The sequence below is a fragment of the Halichoeres trimaculatus genome, unplaced genomic scaffold (assembly GCF_033239565.1).
Source record: "Halichoeres trimaculatus isolate MK-OKI-2021-1 unplaced genomic scaffold, fHalTri1.1 fHalTri1_scaffold_5, whole genome shotgun sequence".
Lineage (NCBI taxonomy): Eukaryota > Metazoa > Chordata > Actinopteri > Labriformes > Labridae > Halichoeres > Halichoeres trimaculatus.
This window is the reverse complement of record NW_027437183.1, coordinates 29,626,628-29,650,635: the sequence shown is the minus strand read 5'-3', so window position 1 is coordinate 29,650,635 and position 24,008 is coordinate 29,626,628. Positions and strand designations below refer to the sequence as shown.

At 42.5% G+C, this 24,008-nt stretch overlaps 2 protein-coding genes across 2 annotated transcripts in view; one reads left to right on the top strand and one right to left on the bottom strand.

The window, feature by feature from the left end:
• The first annotated feature begins 263 nt into the window (after positions 1-263).
• Positions 264-4,230, top strand: selenom (selenoprotein M). The gene is made up of 5 exons (XM_074669275.1): positions 264-493; positions 1,242-1,277; positions 1,462-1,496; positions 1,616-1,694; positions 3,500-4,230. Exons 1-5 carry the CDS (start codon positions 398-400, stop codon positions 3,728-3,730), a joined length of 477 nt encoding a protein of 158 aa, XP_074525376.1. The 5' UTR covers positions 264-397; the 3' UTR covers positions 3,731-4,230.
• A 1,548-nt stretch (positions 4,231-5,778) lies between these two features.
• The window catches only part of smtnb (smoothelin b), a 55,143-nt gene continuing 36,913 nt past the window's right edge, over positions 5,779-24,008 (bottom strand). Inside the window, 14 exon segments of the mRNA XM_074669273.1 lie at positions 5,779-7,478; positions 8,447-8,490; positions 8,492-8,624; positions 10,104-10,255; positions 10,374-10,500; positions 10,597-10,773; positions 10,855-10,933; positions 11,020-11,082; positions 11,301-11,480; positions 13,122-13,154; positions 13,384-13,459; positions 13,769-13,957; positions 21,345-21,418; positions 23,237-23,833. Coding sequence (XP_074525374.1) covers positions 7,325-7,478; positions 8,447-8,490; positions 8,492-8,624; positions 10,104-10,255; positions 10,374-10,500; positions 10,597-10,773; positions 10,855-10,933; positions 11,020-11,082; positions 11,301-11,480; positions 13,122-13,154; positions 13,384-13,459; positions 13,769-13,957; positions 21,345-21,418; positions 23,237-23,833 — 2,078 coding nt within the window. The 3' untranslated portion in view covers positions 5,779-7,324.

Sequence of the window (24,008 nt, the reverse complement as noted above, 5' to 3'; positions counted from 1 at the left end):
GGAAAAAAATGGTAAAAGATGAGTCAGTTTCTATCATCTGTTTGCAGCTGAATAAGATGGACGAAATGGACCAGTCCAGCTCGTTTATCATTTTACAAAGCGATCCGTCTTCTCATAACATTTGCAAGGATTAACCAGAGATTTCATATCAGATCTGTGGGATTATCAGGATCTTGATAAGGATCTCGCAGATATCCAATGAGCGACCTCCCCTCCCTCCGTTTCTCTCCCCTCTCAGAGAAAAATCTGACGTGGCAAAAGATCCGGACGTGACATAGCTACACATCATTCCTCCTCACCTCTACAGCTCAGTCATTCGGAGCCGGAGCACATCTAGGAGCTGTGCTGTTTCTGGAGGCGAGCTGAGCTCTGCTTCTGCTCTGAACCAGGAGACATAATGTGGCTGGTCGTGTTGGCCGGTTTGCTGAACTGCGCCTTGGCCTACGATGTGGATCTGAAGAAGTTGGAGGGGCTAGCGAAGGCGAAGGTGGAGGTATGGTATCATGACAACCTTATTTTCCGGGGCTTTGCATTGCATCGTCAAAGGCACTGCGCTGATTATCTGGGTATGAGTTCGCCAAACAACCTATGCATTCTGTTCCATACATTACCGAGCTGGGCGCATGCGTAAGTGCATCTTTTGGGGAAGTTGAAAGGAGGAGAAAATGGGAATCCATTCATGTACAGCCAAAAGACAGTGAAGCCTTAAGGCTCTGTGGGCAGCCTCAGTTGTATTTTATCATTTGTAAATCACAAACCTGCAACTCTTGGGTCTAATTTCTGGGCCATGGAGACAAAGGGTTTGTCACTGCCTAGGGGTTTGATTCATGAACAAAACTTTCTGTAACTCTACCCCTCAAAGTGTGAGAAACCAAGCTCTTAACCCCACAGCATGTCACTAAAGCCAACATCCTGCTAGAACATTATCTATTCCTTTGAGCCAGTCACACCTAGTACTCTCGTAGAGCTCAAATTTCTAAAAAAAAAAAAAAAAAAATGGTGTCAGGGATTCCTCCCCAGAGGACTGAACCTGTTCTCTACAAAGGATTTATCACTTCAGTGATATATGAGCATTATTGAAGTGTCCACGAGCAAAAAAAATTCAGCACAAAAATTTGCATACAGATGTATAAAAGCAGCAGAAATGTCACTTGTCTTTCCTAATCAAAATACTGTCCTGTTTTCAATAGTGTGAGGGCCACTTGTAATGATGTCCTTTCCTCTTTTTTGTCTCCTTGCAGTCATGTGGTGGATGACAGCTTAACAGGCTCAGAGAGGTAAGATGCTTCAAAAACACTGGAGAACAAGTGTATGATGATACTGAAGCCTAATCCCAGCCTTAGAGCTTTTGCTCACTGTGAAACATTTGACTATCCAAATCTAAGGTTTCAGATAATCCCCACAGATCTGTCAGTGAAACTGCTTCGAGTGACAAACATTAACCCCCTCCTCTGTCTGCAGGTCAAAGCCTTCGTGGTCGAGGACATTCCTCTCTAGTATCCTTTGATATAAGCAGTTCACTCCTGTGTCTTAAATTTTTCTGCTCATGAATTTTGACACTTTAAACTGGTCTTATTTTATTCTCTGTGTCAATCCTTGATGGTTGCTTCTTCAGCCATAACCTGGTGATGAAGCACATACCTGGGGCTGACCCTGAGCTTGTTCTTCTGAACCATTATTATGAAGAGCTGGAGGTAAGTCGTCTTTCTACAATATATTTAATTTAATTGATACATATTTTTAAGTGTGGCAAACCTTCATCTGCTGAATCTGATTGGGTTCATGACATATATAAACAATATTGTATACTGCTTTTTTATTAAATATGTATTCTGCTACATAGTTCAACATTATGTAATGTTCTTTCAAAATGGGAATTAAAGACAAAACGGGGAAATCAGAAGTATTATGTTTATGGCCACCAGGGGGCAGAATGTCAACACCAGGCAAGGAAGGATGAAGGAACCTTGCTCAAATTAGTTATTTAGAGAAAACATTTATACACTAAAGTGTCCCAGTAGTATTTTAAGGTTATTGACAGACTTTATCAAATTAGTATAATATTGTTTTTAAGTATAAAAGGTTTAACTTTTTTTTTATTCTGTTGGCAAGTTTTTATTGGTTTTGTCACACTGCATAAAAAGAAGCCCTGTGGCACCGGGGTGAACAGCAGAACGCAACACTCTTTTAAAACTCTTGTTGGTGTGTACTTTGAGCTTTTAAAATATATGTATCTAAAGAGTAATATATTGGCCAGCTTGCAAAACTGCAGTTTCACTATAAATTGAATGATACTGTACACTGTTGTCATATGACCAAATTCTTATCAGCCTTTTCGAATGCATGTCTTTCTCTGTCAGATCCTCTTGTTTTCTCTCATAACATTATGCTTAAGTAGAAACTGTCTGAATGAAGCAAATATTTTGAAATACTTTCTTGTTTTAATATTAGTGTCCACCTCTGATTACTTTTAAAGGTGCCATATTCTGCTCCTTTTCTGCAGTTTAATATGGATCATTGATGTCTTCATGAAATGTTAGTAACATGTTTTGGTCCAAAAAGCCAATAAATCAAGCACAGCAGCATTGTTTCCAGGCTCTCATAGCCCCTCTGTTCAGAACGCTCTGATTTAGTGGGCGTGACCTTCATATGTAAATGAGCCACCGCTGATACCGCCCTGCTCTTCCACGTCACTGAGAGCGGCGCCACGAGCTCCGAGTACACAATGTTTAGAAAACAGAGAAGCTCGTCTACCGTAACATTACAGGCTAAAACAACAGGCTAACTGCAGCTAAAGTTAGTATCCTGAAGCTAACACAGAGACAGGGGGGACACTGAGGAAAAGCTCTTACATCTGCTCCACAGCACACAGCATTTAAAATACTCACATTTCCAGGGTCTGAGGTTTGTTGGTGGATGGTTGGTAATGCGCCTGGATTCAGGACCAGTCTATTCGCTAGCCCTCTGTTGTACTGTCCAAAGTTGGAAAAGCAGTCGGCCGTGAAGTGACTAGCACACACATGCACAGTTTTACTGAGTGTAGCTGGCACATTTCCTGATAAATGAACTCTAGACACTTAGTCTTGTCTTCTTCAGAGATGGGAAGCTTGTGCATGGAACTATGTGGCTGTTTACAGCCAAAAACAGAGCAGTGATGGCTCTTCAACTTCGGAGTGGGTGGGGAGGGGGTTCGGGGGTATCTGCTCCGGTGGACCAATCAGGTCAGACTTGCTCCTGATTGGTCAAAAAGGGAATCGCTGACGTCGGCAAATCCCCAAACTCCAAACAGCTCGTTTTAGGTCAGGATTTTATATTCACAGGCGATACTAAGTACAGGTTTTGTCATTATATATCAAATTTTGTGGGCTGGTAGGAAAGCCAAAGACCCACAAATTTCACTCAAAGACTTAATAAAGGGATTTTGGCATAATATGGGACCTTTCAATGCAGGGTTAGGTGTTTACTCTGGAATAATCCCTTAACTCTTGTTTCCTTTCAGCGGATTCCTCTGTCTGACATGACCCGCTCTGAGATCAACGAGCTGATGGCGAAGCTCGGCTTCTACAAGAAGACTAAAGCCCAGGACGAGGTGCCAGAGGAGTTCCGTTTCTCTCCTGCCAAAGACAGCCCATTTAAAGATGAGCCTGCATACAAACCTGCCACTTCCTCTCTGGTCACTGAGAGCTCCTCCTCAGAGCCAGACTCTGAGATCAAGCATACTGACCTATAACCTATCAAGGAGGAGAAAAGTAGGAGTCTCACAGTACCTCTCAGCCCCTGAGCTGCTCCATGACCAGCTGGTTTCTGCAGTTCATGACAGAAATGTGTCATTTTTAAAAGAAAGCCAGCAGGTCATAGAGCAGCCTTTAAGGCAAGGATGGAATAACAGCATCAGCGAAAGACCTTTAAAAAGGTCACTATTCTGAATTTGCACATTTTCTTTTTGCTGTTTCCTCTTTATGTTGCAGCAATAAGAGCCCAATAGGCCACTTTGTGAGTCCTTTTCTACTCCCCACATAGAGTATGGAAGTGTGAGTGCTGGGATCTTCTGGCTTGAGTTCTCTTGTGTGCCTGATTGTTACCAACCTACTGTGAAACAGAATGAAGCTTCAGGCTGAAAACTGCCAGACAGGCCTGAGGTTGATGCTACATGTTCTGGTGGGTTGGGCTGATGCACACAAGAATAGTCAAGTCAAAGGTTTATAAAATGGGAAATAAAAAATGTAAAAATATTTGTGCTCATCTAATCCTTTCTTTGTGGAAAGTTTATGGTTTGGTTAGTGCTTTCTTTTCATCTCCAGAAGAACATAAACCATCTATTATCATTTACAGTGGGGAAAATAAGTATTGAACATGTCAACTTTTTTCGCATTACATTTATTTCCATAGCTACAATTCAAACACAATTTCTACCAGACATCAGTATTAAATCAAATAATCCACACATGAAAAGAAATCACAACATTCAGGTCCATAAGTTGATAATGATTATGTGGAATTAAGTATGATAACACAGGAAAAAGTATTGAACACACCATGAAAAGGCTGTATACTTTGGCAAGGAAATGCACCATACCACCTGAAATCTGTCAGTAATTATTACTTGAACTTCCAATTAGTGCAAACCAACATCAGCTGGGCTAGAGCAAATTGATGGTCTTATAAAAAAGGGTTTTTTTTTCACCAAGCAGTTAAATACGACACATCTCATGATGGGTAAAGGCAAAGAGCTCTCTGAAGACATTCACAACCTGATTGTTGCTCAGCATCAGAATGGAACTGGTTACAGACTTATATCAAAGCACCTGAATATTCCAGTCAGCACCAATGGGGCCATTATTCACAAGTGGAAGAAGCACCATCTTACCATCAACAGGCCACACACAGGAGCTCCTTGCAAGATTTCTGACCAGGGAGTCAGAAAGATAGTCAGAAGAGTACTCAACGAGCCAAGGACCACCCTGAACGTGCTCCAGAAAGACTAGGAGGCAGCAGGTACAATTGTTACAGAGAAAACAATGGTCTCATGGTATTGGCAAACTTCATATGACTGACGGAGCAATGAATGGAGCCATGTATGGGGAAATTCTTGATATGAATCTGCTGCCATCCACCAGGATGATGAAGATGAGATGTGGCTGGACCTTTCAGCAGGACAACGATTCAAAGCACACGGCAAAGTTGACTCTCAAATGGTTTGAAAAAAAGAAAATCAATCTGTTAGAATGGCCTAGTCAATCACCTGACTTAGATCCAATTGAAAATTTGTGGAAAGAACTAAAGAAAAGGGTTCACCAGAGGGCACCAAAGAATATTCAAGATTTAAAGACAATCTGTGCAGAGGAATGGGCCAAAATCACACCTGAGCAGTGAGCGATTAGTTAAAAGATACAAGAAGCGTCTGGAAGCTGTCATTGCAAACAAAGACTTCTCCACTAAGTATTAGATGAGTCTCAGTTAGTGTGTTCAATACTTTTTTCCTGTGTTATCACACTTAATTCCACATAATCATTATTTATGGACCTGAATGTTGAGATTTCTTTTCATGTATGGATTATTTGAGTTAATACCAATATCTTGTAGAAAATTTGTTTGAATTGCAGCTTTGGAAATAAATGTGATGAGAAAAAAGTTGATGTGTTCAATACTTATTTTCCTCACTGTATTTTGTTAACAGGAAGAATGTTTGAATGTTTGCATTGACACTTGAGACAAAAAGCTGTCTTCTTAAGATTTGGAGCAATAATCCACCACAATGTCATTTGTTTCTCAAATAACTTTAATTTCTGTTCACATTTAACTGGTGCTCAGAAACATGAAGTCAAAATGTGTTTAAGCTCTTATTTACAGCACTCACTGCATTTTAGGTTTTCATTTCTTTGTTGACAGCAGTGAGATAGTTCAACAGTTTCTCAAATTCAACCAAAACAGAGCTTCAAGATATACATTTTGTCAAAATCAGCTCTGAAACAATCAGAATTTAAATATCTCTCCAAGGAACAATAATATTACAAGCAGAATAAAAATCATTAAACATTTTCTTTGCTTCATGCCATAAAATATACAGTTATCTGTCTTGTTTTGTCATGATTACTCACATTATGACAAAAAGCCAGCTTTCATCAGGCCCACTATCTTCTCATCAAAGTTACCTAAATTATTTTCACAAAGCATTGTGGTAGCTGTAGCTCACTTCTCTTTAAACTGAACTTTTGGAAGCACAAAATACACCAACAAAATACAAAATTACATTTATATTTAAAAAAAAAAAACCTACTCAAGCATTTGAAGGGAGCCCTATGGAGGAGCTGTGTGAGTGTGTTTGGCAGGGCCGTGATGCTGCACTTCTTTAGTTTTTGTACTTTAGCTGGCAGAAAAGCAATGACATCATGTTATGATACAATTCAGCTGAATGGCAAACTGCAAACACCCTTATTGTTTCCTTTAAACCTGAAGAAAAAAATGTGTTAATCTGCCAGCAGTTTCTTCTGCTGCTGCTGTCGTATAACACAGGAGTGTTAAAATGATAAAAACACGTCTGAAATCTGTTCTCAGTAGCACTGTAAGGTTATGAAAGGTGACATAAATCAGTATTTCACTGCAACAATGCAAGTGTTGCATTCATTAAATAATAAAGTAAAGAACTTCCCTGTGCTCGTATTAAATATTAAAATCTACATCGTCATTAGAATAATAACTTACTTAAAATTCTTCAAGCTACTAATGTTTGGTAAAAAAAAAAAAAAAAAAAAAAGAGAAGTACCAGAATGACCAAATAATGCCATCACATGGTTGTCATGGATATTTCTCGGTCATTTACCATCTATAATGCTAAAATTAAGATAATTAAAGTTAATAAAAGAAATAAAACTTTAAATAACTTAAAGGGATCAATACCTTTCTAAATTTCCTCTCCTTTCCTGATGTCTTTTCTGTACACAGTCACTGAATGATGATTTTTATCTGAAACAAAGCTGAGTATTAGAACAGTTAAGTAACATCTTAAAGCTTTAAAGGATTCTTATGAAAACTTAGGCGTCCTGTAAGAAGGTGGGCTGCCCGTGTGTTGAACATGTGCGTTCAGAAAAAAACTGAAATGATGAATACTCATTACCACTGCCAACAAAGATAATAAACAAACTCACAAAAACACACACACACACACACACACACTGTCCCAGCTGGTCCATCAGAGATGTGTGATGAAACAGCCTGTCAGGGTGAAGGGACATCATCAGGTGAAGACGGAGAGATGGAGCCGGAGCCTGGGAGGGTCTGGGACCGGTGAATTCAGGGGGGTAGGCCAACACTCACTATACACAGGTCAGAGGTCACATGGTCGACCCATGGACATCTCATACCTACGCAGGTGGTTGACCAGGGACTGTACATATGTGAAGACACACTTGGAGTCAGGTTTATTTCCCATGATCATCATGTCCTCCACTTCCAGCAGAGGCATGCAGTTTGCGAAGGTCCTGAGGAAGAAATATACAAGTGAGTGTGAGGAAGAGGAGGTGAGGACACAGGAGGGAGAGGAGAGGCCGAGAAACTGAGGAGGAGGAAGAATATCATCTAGTATTCATTTATAATTATCCATCGCCATCAACAGTAATGCCGGTGTCTCTCGCTCTCTCTCACACACGATGTGCAGCCCTGTCATACCTTTGTTTTCTGCTTTTCTTTTTTCTTGATCCAACTTGATTTTGTCTACAGTAATTTTTTAATCATCCACGTGAAAGATCTCTCTATAAATAAACTTTGCCAATAAGTTGCGTTTTAAATAAATTAAGTTTTGAAATCAGACATATCTTGATTGACCAGATCAGATTGACCACAAGGTGGCGCTATCTCCACATAGTGTAAACCCTGACAGACAGGTTCAAAGAGTAGAGTAACAGAACCAGGCCTTAACTTGTGCATGAGGAGATAAATGTAAACAACAGAAAATCTGTTGGGTGATTTAATGAATTACAGACACAAGTCACTCTGCACTTAACTGTTAGGGAACCTTGAAAAAGCTTTAAAAGCCAAACGTATAAACACTTGTAAACCTATATTTGATAAAAAGTCATTGGACAACATCGCTTCTCTGTTCTCTGTTTTGTTTCTCAACTCCTCTGTTTGAAACATCCCAGTGCAGCAGGTCCTTTTAAAGTGTGCTGCTGCAGATGGTCCTGGCTCCCTGCCTGGGCCATAGTCTGGCTTTGTAGGATGCACACATGGACACACACAAGCACACACACACACACACACACACTCACACACACCATGTTTGGATCTTTGGTTCTCAGTAACTTCAGATAAAGCAGGATCAGTATGAAATATGAAGGAGTCACCACTGAAGGGAGAAGAATCACACCCCTGGTATAAACATGAACAAACTCATACACCCTCCCTCTGTCACAAAATGCGACGTTCCTTCTTTGGCTTCCCCGTCTCTCACCATGGGTTCAGTTTTAGGTAGACTGCGACTCTAGGAGGAGTTTTTGGTTTTAACCAGGCCTTTGGTCACCAGACCCCTGTAGAACTCCTGCAGGTAGGTATACACACACTTCCAATCCGGCTCGCGCATCTTCACCATGTCGTCCACGTCAAGCAACTGGGGACAGTCCACCATTTTCCTGTGCCCACACCCGGCAGGGAGGGAGGAGGTGGAGAGAGCAGGAGTGGAGGAAGAAGGAAAGGAAGAAGATATCAGGGAGAAAAAAATGACAGAGGGAAGAGAGAGAGTACAGATGGGAAGAGGAAGGGAGAAAGAGCGGGACAGATAAGAGTTGAGGAAGGAGAGGATGAAAAAAAAACAGATAAAGCAGTGAGCAGCCAAACGTCAAAGATTAAGGAGAAGAAACAGAGAGACGGAGAGAGAAAAGGACACAAAGAGAAACAAAAACATTACATTCTCTGTGGTGACAAACATATCCATGGGTTGACATGCTTCATGAACATCATGACACGTTCAGCATGTGACAAACACACATAAATATATGACAAAACAAAATGTCAAATGAGCGTCAGCTGATGCTCATTCAGACTTTTTGTTTTTTGTTGCTTTTTTGGTGCACTAAGAGGAAACTTAGACAATCTCATAACCTCTACATTCTTACAGAAATACAAGTAACAGTGATAAAAAAAACAAGAGCTCAGCAGAAAAACACAAAGACACTCTTGTATGGTGACTTTAACCACACTTGTGCACAGAATGGTGTGTGTGTGAGAGAGTGTGTGTAGGATTTCCAGATAACAACAAACTGCTGGGGGTGCCTGAAGGGGAAAAGTGAGTGATAATGCGACACAAAAGCAGAAGGACGCAGGCGGTGGTTTGGTGACAGTCCAGTGCTCTATGGTTGACACCATCCTACTGGGGAGCATGTGAACACACACACACACACACAAAGTGGTCGAGAGGCATCAGAGGTAAGAATGGTGTGATGAAAGAGAGATGAGAAAGGTATGAAAAGAAGAAAAAGAAGTAGGAGAGAAACGGGAGTTGTAGTCAAGGACTTGTCTGTTTTTTAACCTCATGGCTGTTTGGGGACAGTTTGCTCATGGGTCTCTGGATTAGAGCCGATGGAGGGTGTCGCAGCAGTTACTCATGAGGGGGACAAATGGAGGTTAAGATGTGGAGTAATTAAAGTAGGAGCGGCTGTGAGCTGCTTCAATACACCTGGGAAAAACAGGAAGAGTTAGCTTTTCAAAAATCAGTTGAGGAGCTTCCAGGTGTTTTCTGCTTTTTTCAATTCTCGTGTGAGGAAATAAAGCTAGAGGTGGATTTTACAGAGAAATCAGGAAAAAGTAGAAAAAGCAAGTGTAGATTCAAGATGGGAGCAGCTTGATTTGTTTGGCTTTCATTGTGTAGTCATCCCAGAACTGCTACAGGTTGGAGGAAATGTCTCCGTCACAAGATTAACAGAGAATATAAATCTCCTGAATCTTCTTTTGCTGGTTTCTTCACTGTTTAAGTGTGGAGCTTAACAGAAGTAAAAGCAGCAGTTGATGTGGTTTCCCCAAAATGTCACTTGATTCTCAAATCAAAAAAGATTCAACGTGGTTAGTGTTCATGTTCCCAGGAAAAAAAAAGCGTAGTTTTTTTGTGTACTCACTCTGCGGTGCTGAAGGCCACCTCAAAGTTTTGCCTGCGGTTGCTGGGGCTCAAGCTGTCATAGTCGAAGGCTTCAGGAAAAAAATTGTGAACCAGGGCACAGAAAGCCATGCCATTGCTCCAGCTGGAGGAGAAGTTCTGAATGTCCACATGCTGAAGGAGAAAACAAACCAAATAAGTGATGGAAACTTTCCTTGGGGAAAAATAATACCGCTGTCTCTTGTCTTAATAATCTGAATTAAGAGATGAGCATTAAGTCCGTTTGGCTCACCTCATATGAGCGGGTCTTGGCACGGCACCAGTCCAGCAGCATCTGCTTGATGGAGTTTGCGTTGGGTACACCAAAGCTGGTGGAGCGCTGCACCTTGTTTACCTTGGCAACCGCTTGATTTCCAGGGCTGAAACAAAAGTGAAGTTTGTGTTAATATTTACAAGATCAGATCTACTTCCTTTCTTTCTTTCTTTGGTAGTCAGATCTCTCTGTTTACACTTACCTGCCTCCCTCCTTCTCCAGCTTTTCTATCATAGCTTTGCGGGCCTGCATGGCAGAGGTTTTTGGAAGAGTCTGAGCTCTCATCAGCTCCTTACGCCTCTCTGCTTGCTTTCTCTCCACAGCGGCTAACCCACTGCTGCCGCTGCGAGACGATGAATCATCCTCTCGATCAAACACACTGAGCAAAGACAGGACAGGACAGTTAACACCTGAAAGCGTACAGATTTTAAACTTGGTGTTGTGATACTTAATGACCTACCTTCCCACTTTTTTGCTTGTGTTAGAGGATGAAGATGTGGAGGATGAGAAGCTGTATGTCTTTGACTGGACTGTCCCTCCTGACACAATAAAAACACAAAACAAACACTGTTACCTGGCACAGTTAGGAAAGAAAATTAAAGATGAAAATAAGTTCTTGACTTACTGTCTGTTTTCTGTACATAACTAGCCTCCACAACAGTGCTGCGTGATGATCTGCTCCCATCATCTGAACACAGAAATACACATTTAAATCATTGAATTACTCAAAAGACTGTCTTCTGATGTATTTTTCCTGTCTGTTTTAAATTTTCTATGATGCATTTTTTTTTACTCCCTAGTTGTTGTCTTGTGGTTGTAGAACATTTTTTGTTGACTTAGCTGGCAAAATACATGCTCAGGAGAGGTTTCAGAAATGGACAGTGAACAAAAAGAAGAAATGACTACCAGACTGAGCAAAGCGGTCTGTCTTGGTGACTTGACTGAGGCTGGAGCCATCTGCAGATTTCTCCACCTTCCTCATCACCACCTCTCCCGCACCGACCCCAGCCCGATTCTTCTGTGCTCGCTCGTCTCTCTGGTTCCGAAGCTCTTGCAAACGGGTCTCCCGCTCCTTTTCTCTCTGGTCTGTGTTGGAGAAAAGAAGAGAAGAGAAGAGAAGAGAAGAGAAGAGAAGAGAAGAGAAGAGAAGAGAAGAGAAGAGAAGAGAAGAGAAGAGACAGGAATGAAGATAAAGTGAGGAGATGATGTCAGTGGAAAAAGGGGACTGTGAGGTCCTAAACAAACTGACAGCAGCTCATCTGACAGCCACAAAGATGGATTATAATCGACTTCCAAAATTCAGATGATGCATTTCAGAGTTCTTTCCACAGCACTCTTTAATTCCTCTGAACACACTAACACTTGCAGGTGGAAAGCTCACAGAAAAGCCAAAACTGTCACAAACATCACAGACCAAAGAGAGCACACGTGCTCAAACAGTCCCTTGTGAATGATGTGCTGAGTCCTCCTGCAAATCTCTTTTTAGCAGTGAGCTGAGTTGATTTTAAAACATTTTAAACTGAATTTTGTAATAATCAACCTCATGATAACCAGTTAGCTAGAGATGTGCTGCTAATGCTAGTGTTAAATTATGTCAGCATGTCCATTAGAATCATGTAACACCAATATGTAGAATTATTAGCTCACAGCAACTTGTTGGCTGGGTTAAACTTTTTTTTTTTAGTGAAATATAAGTATTAGCTGCTATCTGTCCATGCATAGGTCTGCTAAATGTGTTGTTTCAACTGGAAGTGTGGTAAAAAAAAAATGTCCCTAAGATCTGACTGTTCATGGTCTTTAAATGTCTTAATAAGTCTGAGGTTACGATGCTTAGGACGCTCTTAAAAGGCCCCGTTTACACGACAACGTTTCATCTGAAAACGCTAAAAAGCAGCGAAAACGCAGTGCAAAAAAAATCTGCGTTTACGCGGAAACGCAGGACTGAAAACGCTGTAGTAAGCATGCCAGGCCTGAAGGTGGCGCTATAACTGTCTTGTCCAGAAGCAGCTTCGGGGAGCTCTCAACCGAAGTAGAGTTGAGCTCATCATCTGGTGTATTGGGGAATAATAAATGCAGAAGTGGAGTAACAGATGCACATCTTGTATGAAAACAGACAGCAGATTGAGCAGCACAAGCACAACACGGCAGTTCGTGACGATCGTAACAACAGTACTGTTGTCCCGGTGTATGCGCTCGCGCGAGGCGGAGTGTGACATCAGCGCCGATCTTACTGTTTACCTGGCAACGGCGTCGACAGTTGTTGTTTCAGAAAAATCCCACTCTAGAGGCCGTTTGCAAAAGTTTGCGTTGTGGGTCGGCTGAATTGCCGTTTCCGTGTAAACGCGAGGGTAAAACGCAACAAAACTTTTGCGTTTTCACCTTAAAACCGTTGTCGTGTAAACGGCCCCTTACACTCAGTGATTCTTCCATGATAAACCCAAGGACACAGTTTAATTGCTTAACTCTCAGCTTAATGTCATCAGACAAGTGACTAGTGAAAGAACATAAATCAAGTTAGATGTGGTTGTTTCCATATGTACAAATAAAAAGCAGGATCCATGCATGTTCAAAAAACAATCAACATATTCTTCATTATCCACCACAGACATCACAGAGATTCACTTTTGGAAATTGTTGTGGTCTGACAATGACAGGATGGTGCACACAAAAAGTCAAACGCAGGCAAGTATCACTCATTAATTCACACTGCACACCAGCCTGCCCTACCTATTTCCTCTTGAGTACATCCCAGCATGGCCTCTAAGAGCAGAATGGACAGAAATATTGAAGCAACTGCAGGGTTTTTACATACTTAAAAGAACCAGTGTTTGATTTTAAAAAAATGCACTGTTTCAGAAACAGAAACAGAAATACTTTAATAATCCCTAAGGAAAAATTGCTTGAATTTGCTCCTTTATACCAATAAATAGGGTGAGATAACTCATTGATAAGAGCAGTAGATAGATGGTTGTTTTCTTTCATCTGTTACCTCTCTTTTTCTTGCGAAGGTCTCTCATGGCTGCGCGAATCATTTTTCTTTCCTCAAAGTCTTTTGACTCATCCAGCTGTGGAAAAAAACAAAGCACAAATGGAAACAATGAGATGTCATTCCACACAAGAGGCCTGGTGGCATGCAGTGCCAACACAGCATTGTACACACACACACACACACACACACACACACACACACACACACACACACACACACACACACACACACACACACACACACACACTCAACTGATTTTTCTAATGCCCCGTTACAAAGCTAGTGAGACAAAATAGTGGAGCACAAACTGAAGCCAGTGTATTTGTAATTAAAAGGCACATTTAGATCCATTTTAATATGGAAATGTGAGGATGTTGTTGGGTACCATTTTATCAAGGAGCTCTTCATCCTCCACAGCAGCCAGCTGCTCAGCCGTCAGTTTTCCGGAGCGCTCTTCAGGTTTGGCCTGGATGCTGGTGGAGCCATTGGGGATGGCTGGGGCATTGCAGGCCACGGTGACCGAAGGTCCAGCTGAAAACACCGGCATGGAGGTCATGACTGGCTCTGTCTCCATCTGTGAAAGACACAAACACACACACAGAAGTGTATATGCATGTTTGATTACTTGAATTACACTCAGAGTTAAAAAGGAGTTGTTCATTCTTTAAAAAGCTGTGACATTGGTTGGACGTGTGCTTCATCATATGAGCACTCCTACATGCAGACCCCCCTAACCTGGGGTTAAGGCTGTTAGTGTAACACTCATAAAACCCAGAAAAGGAAAACATAAGTGAAGCTGACATTAAGGACACGATAAGCAGAAGAGGATTTTGTTTAACCAGCTGCAGCCATAATAGGCGTGAGTGTGAGAAGCAGGCTCCCTCTGATAATCACTTTTTGTACTAAGCCAGCCCACTCACCACAACACATCATTTCTTCCATCTCCTGTGCCTTCCAACAATGCCACAGAGGGTGACAGTAAGCACATACGAGCAGGAGGACCTGTGCCAGGACACTGTTGGCAGAGTGCATGGAGTGTGACTGACGCCCTGAGTGTCTAAATGATACTGAGCTGCTGCCATCCAAATGTTTGTTCGACAGGTACAGTACACCACCAAGGCCTAGGGAGTGGTACCGAATTAGGTACTTTTATAGGTACCGACCAAATTCTGTCAAAAGTACCGGGTATCGATTCATGTAAAACCAAAAGGTACCATGTTTAGGTACCTAAATGCATCCTTGTGACTCTGAGGGAGTGGAAGAGTATGTGATTTTCCATGCTGGACATGAACACAGCATTACAAGGTAATATATTGAAGAATAAATTTGTTAAATTTAATTTTTTTATATGTCATTATTAAATAAATTGATATTTTTTTACCACATAAACACAAAAAAGTACAGAAACTTGGTACCGTTGAGTACCGGTACCGATTGCTAGGTACCGGGCATCGGTACCATATCGTTTCAAATGTGAAAGGTACCCATCCCTACCAAGGCCAATGCATTAACAGATGTGGTGTCTGAAAACCGCCCTCCTCATGCAGTGTGTTCAGGAAGAGTGATGAGTATTGGACTGATGATGCACAGATAACACTGGCCACATTTCATTCGTGGTGTAAAGCCTGTGGTCGATTTCAGAGCTTTTGTTGTGGCTGAAGCCTGGTTCAGATATAGCTCAGAAAGCTGGCCCTGTTCATTTCTATCACCACCACCACCCAGCCCTCCTCCCAGAGGGCCCCAGCTGGGTCAGGTCTCCACGAGGAAAAGAGCCAAACACAGCCACAGTGCTGAGTGATCAAGGGTGACCACTGGTTTGGAGACTCTTCTGGACCTGGGACGGACTTGACCGATGAGGAATGTTTTGGGACACAAAAGCCAAACTAAGTCATTAAAGGAAAAGCATGTGAGGGAAAATATCAGCTACCTTAATGCTCTACTCATGTTAAATTCAGTTGCAGCTGACTCATGTGAGTCACTGCGCCACATAAATGCTCTTTTTGTTTGGTTGATCAAGAATACACCACCCGGCCAGCAGAGTTACACACAGCTGACGTGGGAGACGTGACTAACGTTGCACAAAGGCGTAGGAGACTTGCTCTGATAAGGTCAGTCCTCATTATCACAATCTGCCGGCTGGGAGGGAGAAACACTGAGGGGGAGACTCCTCCTGAAGTCAGACAGCTGACTGGTACACCCAGCTGTCTTTGCAGGATTAGACATGAAAATAACTCCGGCTTGTTGAATCACTGAAACCAATTCTACAAACCCTCAGTATCCCTCAAGTTGTCACCAGCCACACACACACACACACACACACACACACACACACACACACACACACACACACACACACACACACACACACACACACACACACACACACACACACACACACACACACACACACACACACACACACACAGGAGGATTTAAGACCAAACTATGGTTAGGAAAAGTGATTATCAATCTCCATAACAGCTCAGTAAGACCTCAAATCCCACTCTTGTTCCGATGCCAGACAAGTTGGATCTTTTGAAATACGACTACTGTGAAATATCCTTTCAAAACAAATATAATGGATGATCTGGAGGCTGTATACACGAGGACAGAGCAAATCATCTCCAAACGTGATGTTAAACCTTTACCAGGAAGTGTTCCTACTCAGCAGAGTGTTTGTATGCAAACACACACGCAGGAGGGAGAGTTGGCCAGGACACTATCAAAAACACATGGCGTTAGAGGGTTGGCATACCACCCCGACAGACTGAAGCAGAGTCCTCTACATAAACACAAGCTGTCAAAACTGACCCGCAGCTGTGATGGCCAAGCTTTTTTCAAATGAAATGCCAGATTAAAGCAAGGCAAGCAGAGAGACAGTAGATCAGCAAGGCTGGAGCAGATCTTAGAGAGCTGGAACATGAGATAAAATCTTTGTACAAGAAGTTAAAAGATGTCTATCAGAACCATTAGAGAGCAGTACCGTGCTGTCAGGGCAGGGTATGTCTGCCATCAATGAGGGAGCAGAGAGGGAGCGGCGGCTTGCAAAGGTAGGAGGGTGTTGGACAGGTGAGGGTTCTGAAGTCTTGCTCGTCACAGAGGGTACAGATTCTGAGTCTTGTGGACTTGAATCGGAATCCACTGCTACATCTAAAGGAGAATCCTGTAGATTGTTTCCTTGCGTGCCTTGGGTTGTGCTGGATGGAAAATCTTTGGTAGTGCAGTTAGAAGGATCTGGAAGCGCTTCTAGTGAAGTATCTTGAGATGTGCAGGATGGAGGATCGCAAGACGGGGTTGGAATATCTCCGGACAGAGTTGGAGAGCCATTGTTTGGAGTTTTGGTGTCACATGAAAGCGAAGGTGAACTTTCCTTGCTGTCATCTACGTGAAGTAATGGATCAGGTAGACCTATTACCTGGCACAGAGCCTCCACTTGCCTCACAAGCCTTTCTTGCTGAAGTCTCAGTCTCAAGTTCTCCTCTTGCAGTCTGGCTACAGCCTCAGCCAGAGGAGCCACCTGAGCTGCTGCCTCCTCCAGACGAACGTCTACCCGCTTCCTGAAAGCCTGCAGGTCACAGTGGATCTCTCCCACTGCACACTGCAACGTCAGTTCAAACTTCCTCTGACAAAACTGCTCCTCTTTGTCTTCTTCCTCCTCTTGTGCAAGCAGATCACCAATTGCTTCCTCCAGGCCAGATTCTGCACAAGTGCTGTCTGGGCTGCCCAAGTCTTCAGGAGCCTGGGAGGCTGGGAGGAAATCCAGGTTGACTCCAGGCATGGCTAGACTTTCTGCACTCAGTTTAACAATGAAGTCCTCCTGATTAAATCCACAAATGTGTCCCAGAGATCTGAGTCAGAGTGTATGATCACAGATCAGATGTGAAGGCACTGGGTACTCTTTCCATCTGGACACAGAGACCTCCCAAAACACCACATGTCCTTTATACTCCCTGAAAACCTCCTCTCTTGGTTAACACTCTGACAGCCAATGAGCATGCCAGGAATCTGGTTTCCCAGGCAGCAGTGGTCCAACCCCTTTGTTTCCAGGTGCAGTGGACATGTCTATTTATCTCCTGCCCTACCATTATTCCACTGATCCAGTCAGTCCTGGGGCACTGGGGGAGGCCAGCGGGGGAATGTCAGAGGCAAAAATGTAAACCAGCCCCTCCCTCCTTCAACTTTCCTTTCATTTAGAGGGCTTGTCCTTCACACCTCCCTTGGCAGGCAGCGAGGGTTTAGATGTGGCTCTGGGCCTGAGTCGAGTGGAGTTATACGCTGCAATGTCACTCATCTTCAAAGTTATCTCTGACAGAACGCATCTAGGTCCTGGCTGTAATCAGGTCAGTTGTGTTGTATGACTCTGATTCAGGGAAGACCTCTGGAGGGAGGCTCAGGTCCATGAAGGACAAAGTGTTGGTGTTGGTGAGACGGACCAAAACCCCCCCCTCCTGCCCTGAGCTGTATCAATATTGTGTGTCAGGCTTACCATGAAGAGGCCATGCTGTTGCTTGGATGCATTCTTTAAGTGTTTTTGTGTTAAATTAAGAGCTCTCCAGCGCTGACAGAGAGCTGTGTGCTCCTTACTCATGGTGTAAAGGGCTCATGTACATCTTTTACATGCATACTGAGAAATGTCTGCGCATATTGAACTCCACACATAGACAGTGCATTTACACTGTACATACTGTATCTGTGAATGAGGACCTGGTATGAGGTTAGATACTTCATGGTACAGTGTGACAGCTGTAGTGCTCATACATCACACATGTTGATCTACACTGCAAAAACTGAAATCTTATCAAGTGTTTTTGTCTTATTTTCAGTAGAAAATTCCTTTTTAGACTCAATATGAGCCAAATTCACATGACCAATCCAGTAAAATGTCTTGTTTAAAGTTATTTAAGGACAAAAATGAGGTCTGAATTGCTTGTAACCAGTAAAAAAATCTGCCAATGGAACAAGAGAAAAGTTACTTGTATTAAGACATTATTCTAGAAATTTTCAAGCAACTTTTACTTGTTCCATTGGCTGATTTTTTTTACTGGTTACGAGCAATTCAGACCTCATTTTTGTACTCTGATAACTTGAAACAAGACATTTTTCTGGATTGATAAGTTGGAAGTGGCTCATATCGAGTATAATAAGACAATTTTTACTTAAAAAAAGACAAAAACACTTGATAAGATTTTAGTTTTTTGCAGTGTAATTTTAAAAAGTGCAAACACAGCAGAGGACATCACTGCTTATATGTGTACAGAAAAGTAAATGTTGTGACAGTACATACAGAGTCTGTAAGACTGAATAGAATTATTTGATAGAACAGAATAGAATAGAATAGAATAGAATAGAATAGAATAGAATAGAATAGAATAGAATAGAAAATACTTTATTATTGTTATTTATATACTTTATTTATCCCCGAGGGGAAATTCAGGACAAGACAATTGTTTTATCTATTTCACTCAAGCTAAAAGTGTAGGATGTATTAAATCTTTAATATATTTTAAAGTTAAGGCAATGCACCAGTTTGAAGAAACTCCAGAAGAAAGCTCAATGTTTATGCACGATTATATTCTCCACACCTTTTCTGCACACCTCTCTGCAGAGTGGGTTAAAATCCACACCATGTGATGTGGTTGGGTAAGCAGCATGTGTCATGGATTAGCAGTATGTAAACAATGGGGTCTCTCTGCCTCGGTGTGACAGTGAGACAATCAATCACTGAACGTGGGCCTATGTGTCTGTGAGCTCTCGGCCAGCGTGACCACAAGTTTGGCATTAAGAGGAAAGAGAGCGACTGTCCTGTCATCACCCAGGTAATAAAGCCAGGACATTATTTATATTTGTGTCCAAGGCCGTGCGCTGTGCCGAGCCTGAGCAGACAGCTGAGATGAACTGGAGCAGCTGTGATCACTGAGAGCAGGAGGCATCAATAATCAGCCTCCAGTCTCACCTGTCTGAAATGTACTCTCATCGCAGCACTGAAATGCCACAGGAATCTCGACCTTGCCATAAACTTTTGTGCTTTTGCAATAAATAACAAGAGCCTACTCTATCCCTTTCCCTCTTGAGCTTTTCCATTGTTTATTTCTTTTGAAATGTTTCTCTCTGTGGAGCCTTGAGGAGATCTTACTTCACACACAATCCACGGTAAGCGCTGATACTATCAGCCTCACATTTTATATTGTATTTTAAAAAAAATCCACAAAGAAATAATGGAGGTTGTGACTGCTGAAGTCAGACCACCAATGAGAAACTTAGACCACCCAAACGGATCAGAGCCCCAGACAGGAACCACTGTGGTCAATAAACGTCGTTTAACAACACCAAACAGGAAGAGCTTATTAAAACTCATGTTACACAGTTTATTCCTTTGATATATCTGCAGACTCCTCTTGCGCTGACACATATACACTACTGTGTAAAGGGAACTTGTATAAGCTACTTTACAATAAATCCTTTCTCTCACAACCTTGAACTCTGACTTAACATGGAAAGTCCGAACAGGTGGTCTCTGGATCAGCCAGAAGAAAAGCAAGCTGCCTCCGCCCGGCTGATGCTAACCAAGAGTGTCTGCAACATCTTTAACAAGCTCCTTAGTTAGTCACTCAGACTAAGTGTTTGTTTGGTCAAACTTGATCAACTCTCACAGGGTAACGTGAAACATGACCTTGTTTGAGTGACGTAACAGGGGAAATCTAAGTTACTGAAACAGCTGTGTGGTTCATCAGGACGCGTTCATGCTTGAGCCTATACAATGAATACGCAGACAGAGTTAATGCACGCGGCTTAACACTGATTCCAAGCAGTTATGATTAATAACACTGACAATTACGGGCTGAGCTCATAATGGATGAGTGGCACACTAAGCAGGCAACAATGCAAACTGTGCTCTTTGGTTGCTAGCAGGAAAAAACAAGGAATCCCAAGAGGCCAATGTGCAAATTTGCAATGACAGAAAGAAATTTTAAAAGCTTTTTTAATAGTTCAACTGTATTGTTATGCATTGTTGTGCAAAAAAAAGTCATGTAAGCATTCACATGGATATCACCTGCTTGCTGTTATGGAAGGGGTTTAAGGACTCACATCTAAGACAATGTAAACCTCATCTCAAGCTGAATCTTATCCTGCTCCTACAGAATCCGTCCAACTGATAAATTCGTCTCACCCAAACACTTTAAAGCCACCTGGCAGCCAAGCAGAGCGTTTCCCTTCAGCATTAATTAACCAGCTCTGTGATCCCATTACAGGGATTACCCACTCAAGGAGCTGTAACACACAGCTTTTGAGGAATAAACAGGACACTTCTCTTCTCACTTGCTCTCCATTCACGAGCACGTGTCCTTTCATAGACCACGAGAGGATAGTGGAATGAGGCAAACGCAAGCCCTGCAGTAATTAGCAGACACAGAAGTTACAGTACCACTTTGATCTGGAGCTGCATCTTTACTCCCGTCAGTCAAGACCTGTTTCAACATGTGCTGTCATTTAGCTGGACAGTAATTACGTGCATGAAGACAGACAGGTGTGATTTAGGAAACTTTTCCCGGATAAATCTCAGTGGGCATGGCCTGCCAAGAGAAGAGGAGGAATGCCCAGAGCAACCTCCCTCTCTGTCTCTCCCTCTCCTTCACATACCCTACAAGGACAGATGTGACTGGCTACCCGCTCTGTGTTTGATAAACACTGCTCTTCCCTCCTCCCTGGGCTTTTCTCACACTCTGTTTGTCTTTTAATGTCCTGGCTCACTCTCCTCTCTGGACTTTATAGGTGATTGTTGCTACAGGGACGCAGGAAAAAAAAAAACATCTTAATTAAAGTGAATGGACATGGAAATGAGATGGTGGATGAGAGACAGATAAATATGAGGGGACTGAGGAAGTGCTCTCAGTAAGTGGTTGATCAGCTCTGTCAATGCTATGATATTACAGAGAACATCATTTTTGAAAGACAGACGATACCTTGATGGAGGATCCAGAGGACAGGCCAGATGAAGAGATCTTAAAAGGTGTTGCTCTGAGGCCCAGGGTCAACTCTGAAACAGACACAGAGCAGAGAGGAACCAACAGAAAATAAGTTCATGTTGATGCTGTACACAGCTATAAGATGACTCTGAACACACTCTCCTCATGTGTATAGTTGAAATGTGCGAACAGTCATGCACTGTGTTGGTGGTAACCGTTTGTCAGTTACATAAGCTGCCATTGTTTCATAAACAACATGTACCCAGGGTCTAATGAGAGAAGTGAGGAGATGTACTTTACGACACCTTTAACCTAAACAGCCCTCTTCTCCTGCAAGAGTATGTGCATACAAACCCCCCTGCTCATAAAAAGATTGATGCACACCAGTGCAGCACTGAGTGCATGTAAGACTGTCGGTGGGTGCTTTTAGCAGGTAATCAGAGACGAAACCCAAAGCAGTGTTAAGTCAGCAGGAGACAGGCAGGTTCCCCGAAGGAACACAAAACCATTAAATTAAACTGAAGAGAAACTGTGAGACCCTTTGGAAGGAGTCTCTGCCAGATCACGTCCTTGTGAGTTGGTTGTAGAAAGCTGCTATCGTGAAAGTCCATGTTCAGTCTTAAATAAACTGTTTGGGTTGGAGGTCCCGGCTGCTGAAGAGAGCTGAAACTTAACATCTTGTTTTGACAGACTGTAACAGCAGTTAAAGCACTTTTGCTACGGAAGCTGACTGAGATTCGTGCAATTCCTGTTTTCCTTTCCCTCTCTTTTTTTTTTTAAGTTCATGACTCCATGCCAGTACTGTTTGTACTGTCAGTGTGTGCTGTGTAAAGTAGATTAAGGTACAGGAACATTATGTTTCTAAGAGACTACTGCTGTGCTTAAAGAACAAATTAATCACTTGACATCAAACACATTTGTACCAACTAAGTTGTATGATTTAAACACTAGCTGGAGATCTCAGCCTCAACAATGCCATGTGTTAAAGCAGGCTTTGCATTATTTAACATCATAGCTAAACAAAGACAATGCATTTTAATACTGTTTTCAGGGGGATTTATGTTAAAATTTCATTGTCTTCTCTGTCTGCCCCATTTTTTGATACTTAGAAATAATGACCATTGTGCAAAACCCTTCATTAACGGTTTAAATGGCACTGGTCGAGATTTTGAGGAGCTATTTGTAGACTGCAGCTTGTGTTCCTCTGTTTCATGTCTTTTTCAGATGCTTATTCCTGTCATTTCTCTCCTGTTTGACACCCCAATTAAAGCATAAAATTCTCCACATAAATATTATTGTAAAATTTGAATCTCTTATCAGGAGATGAGCTGCATTACTAATGGCGTGTAACAAATAAAACTCTGTACTGTGTCACAGGATTATTCACTTACGCTGTAACAGTCTCACTATTCAGTCTGTTTTGAGACAGCCACTTGTTGTTTCCTCTGACCCAATATACTCTCCACTGTTGAGTACTGACCTCACTCCCTCTTCATAACAAACACCCTTCAGTACCACCATGCTGTTTCATATTCAGCCCAAGCATCCATCCCCACTCATCCATGTTTGTGCTTTGCTTGTTTAGCCTCACAAAAACTCTTCTCATCATCCCACTTGTGACCGATTGCTTGGTGCCGGTCACGTCCCACAGTGGCGGGGATTCAACTGTGATGCAAGTGATAATTTTATGAAGTCGAAACACTGTAATATCATTATTCTACTGAACTAAAACACAGCGGCATGCTAGAAAAATGTACAGATGGGAAAAAGGTTGATAAACACAAGTGTGAGCCAAAAGGTAATGAGCATAAAAGGGTTAAAATAATAAATGTGGGTTCCTGTCTGTTTTTTGGTTTGTGGAGGGTTTGTTCTTGGATTGATGTTCTTACCTTGTCTCTGTCCCAGAGTGTTGGTGTTGATGCGTGGGGTCATGCTGCTGATGGGTATGATGTTGCCTCTAGGTGAGGATGTAGATGAGGCGGTGGAGCGCCCATCCTTGATCTCGATGGTGAGGAAAGTCTTCATGTCGGGGTCTGCCTCTCCCTGGGTGACCTGCTGTCCGGCTGCTCTCCCTGGGGTCCTGTCTTCCTTTGAGTCGCTGGAGGCGTGCACATCTTTTTCAGCTGGATGCCTCGTCCCACCCATGGAGTTCTGCCATTGGCTGGTTGCAGACAGAGGTTTGTTAGTTACACCTCTTGGCTGAGGCGTGGTCTGACTCTGAGATGCAGCAGAGGTGTGGGATGTGGAGTCCACATGTGGCCTCGCTGGCCCGGCTCCAGATGTGCTGAGGGATGCTGCTGTGTGTGTAAACAGCTCGGTAGCTTTGGAGAGATTTGTGCTGCTGAAGGTTGACCCATTCCTCAGAGGAGTTTTCTTCAAAGCTGGGACATTCAGGCTTTGGCTGGGCTCTGTGAACTTTCGCATTCGATCACGCACAGAGTTGGTGCGGTTGAACCGTTCCAGCACAGCATCTTTCTTCTCAGGGACTGTAAAGACACAATGCAGGAGGAAAGTTTAAAAACACTTAGCAGAACCAAAGCTCTTATCCTCTACATCCTTGTTTTAATCTTCTCCTCCTCTACATCACAAGCCCACTTCAAATCCTATTCCCCCTTCCTCCCCTCTCCAGGTTTAGTTCCAGCCCCTTTATTTTGCTTGACT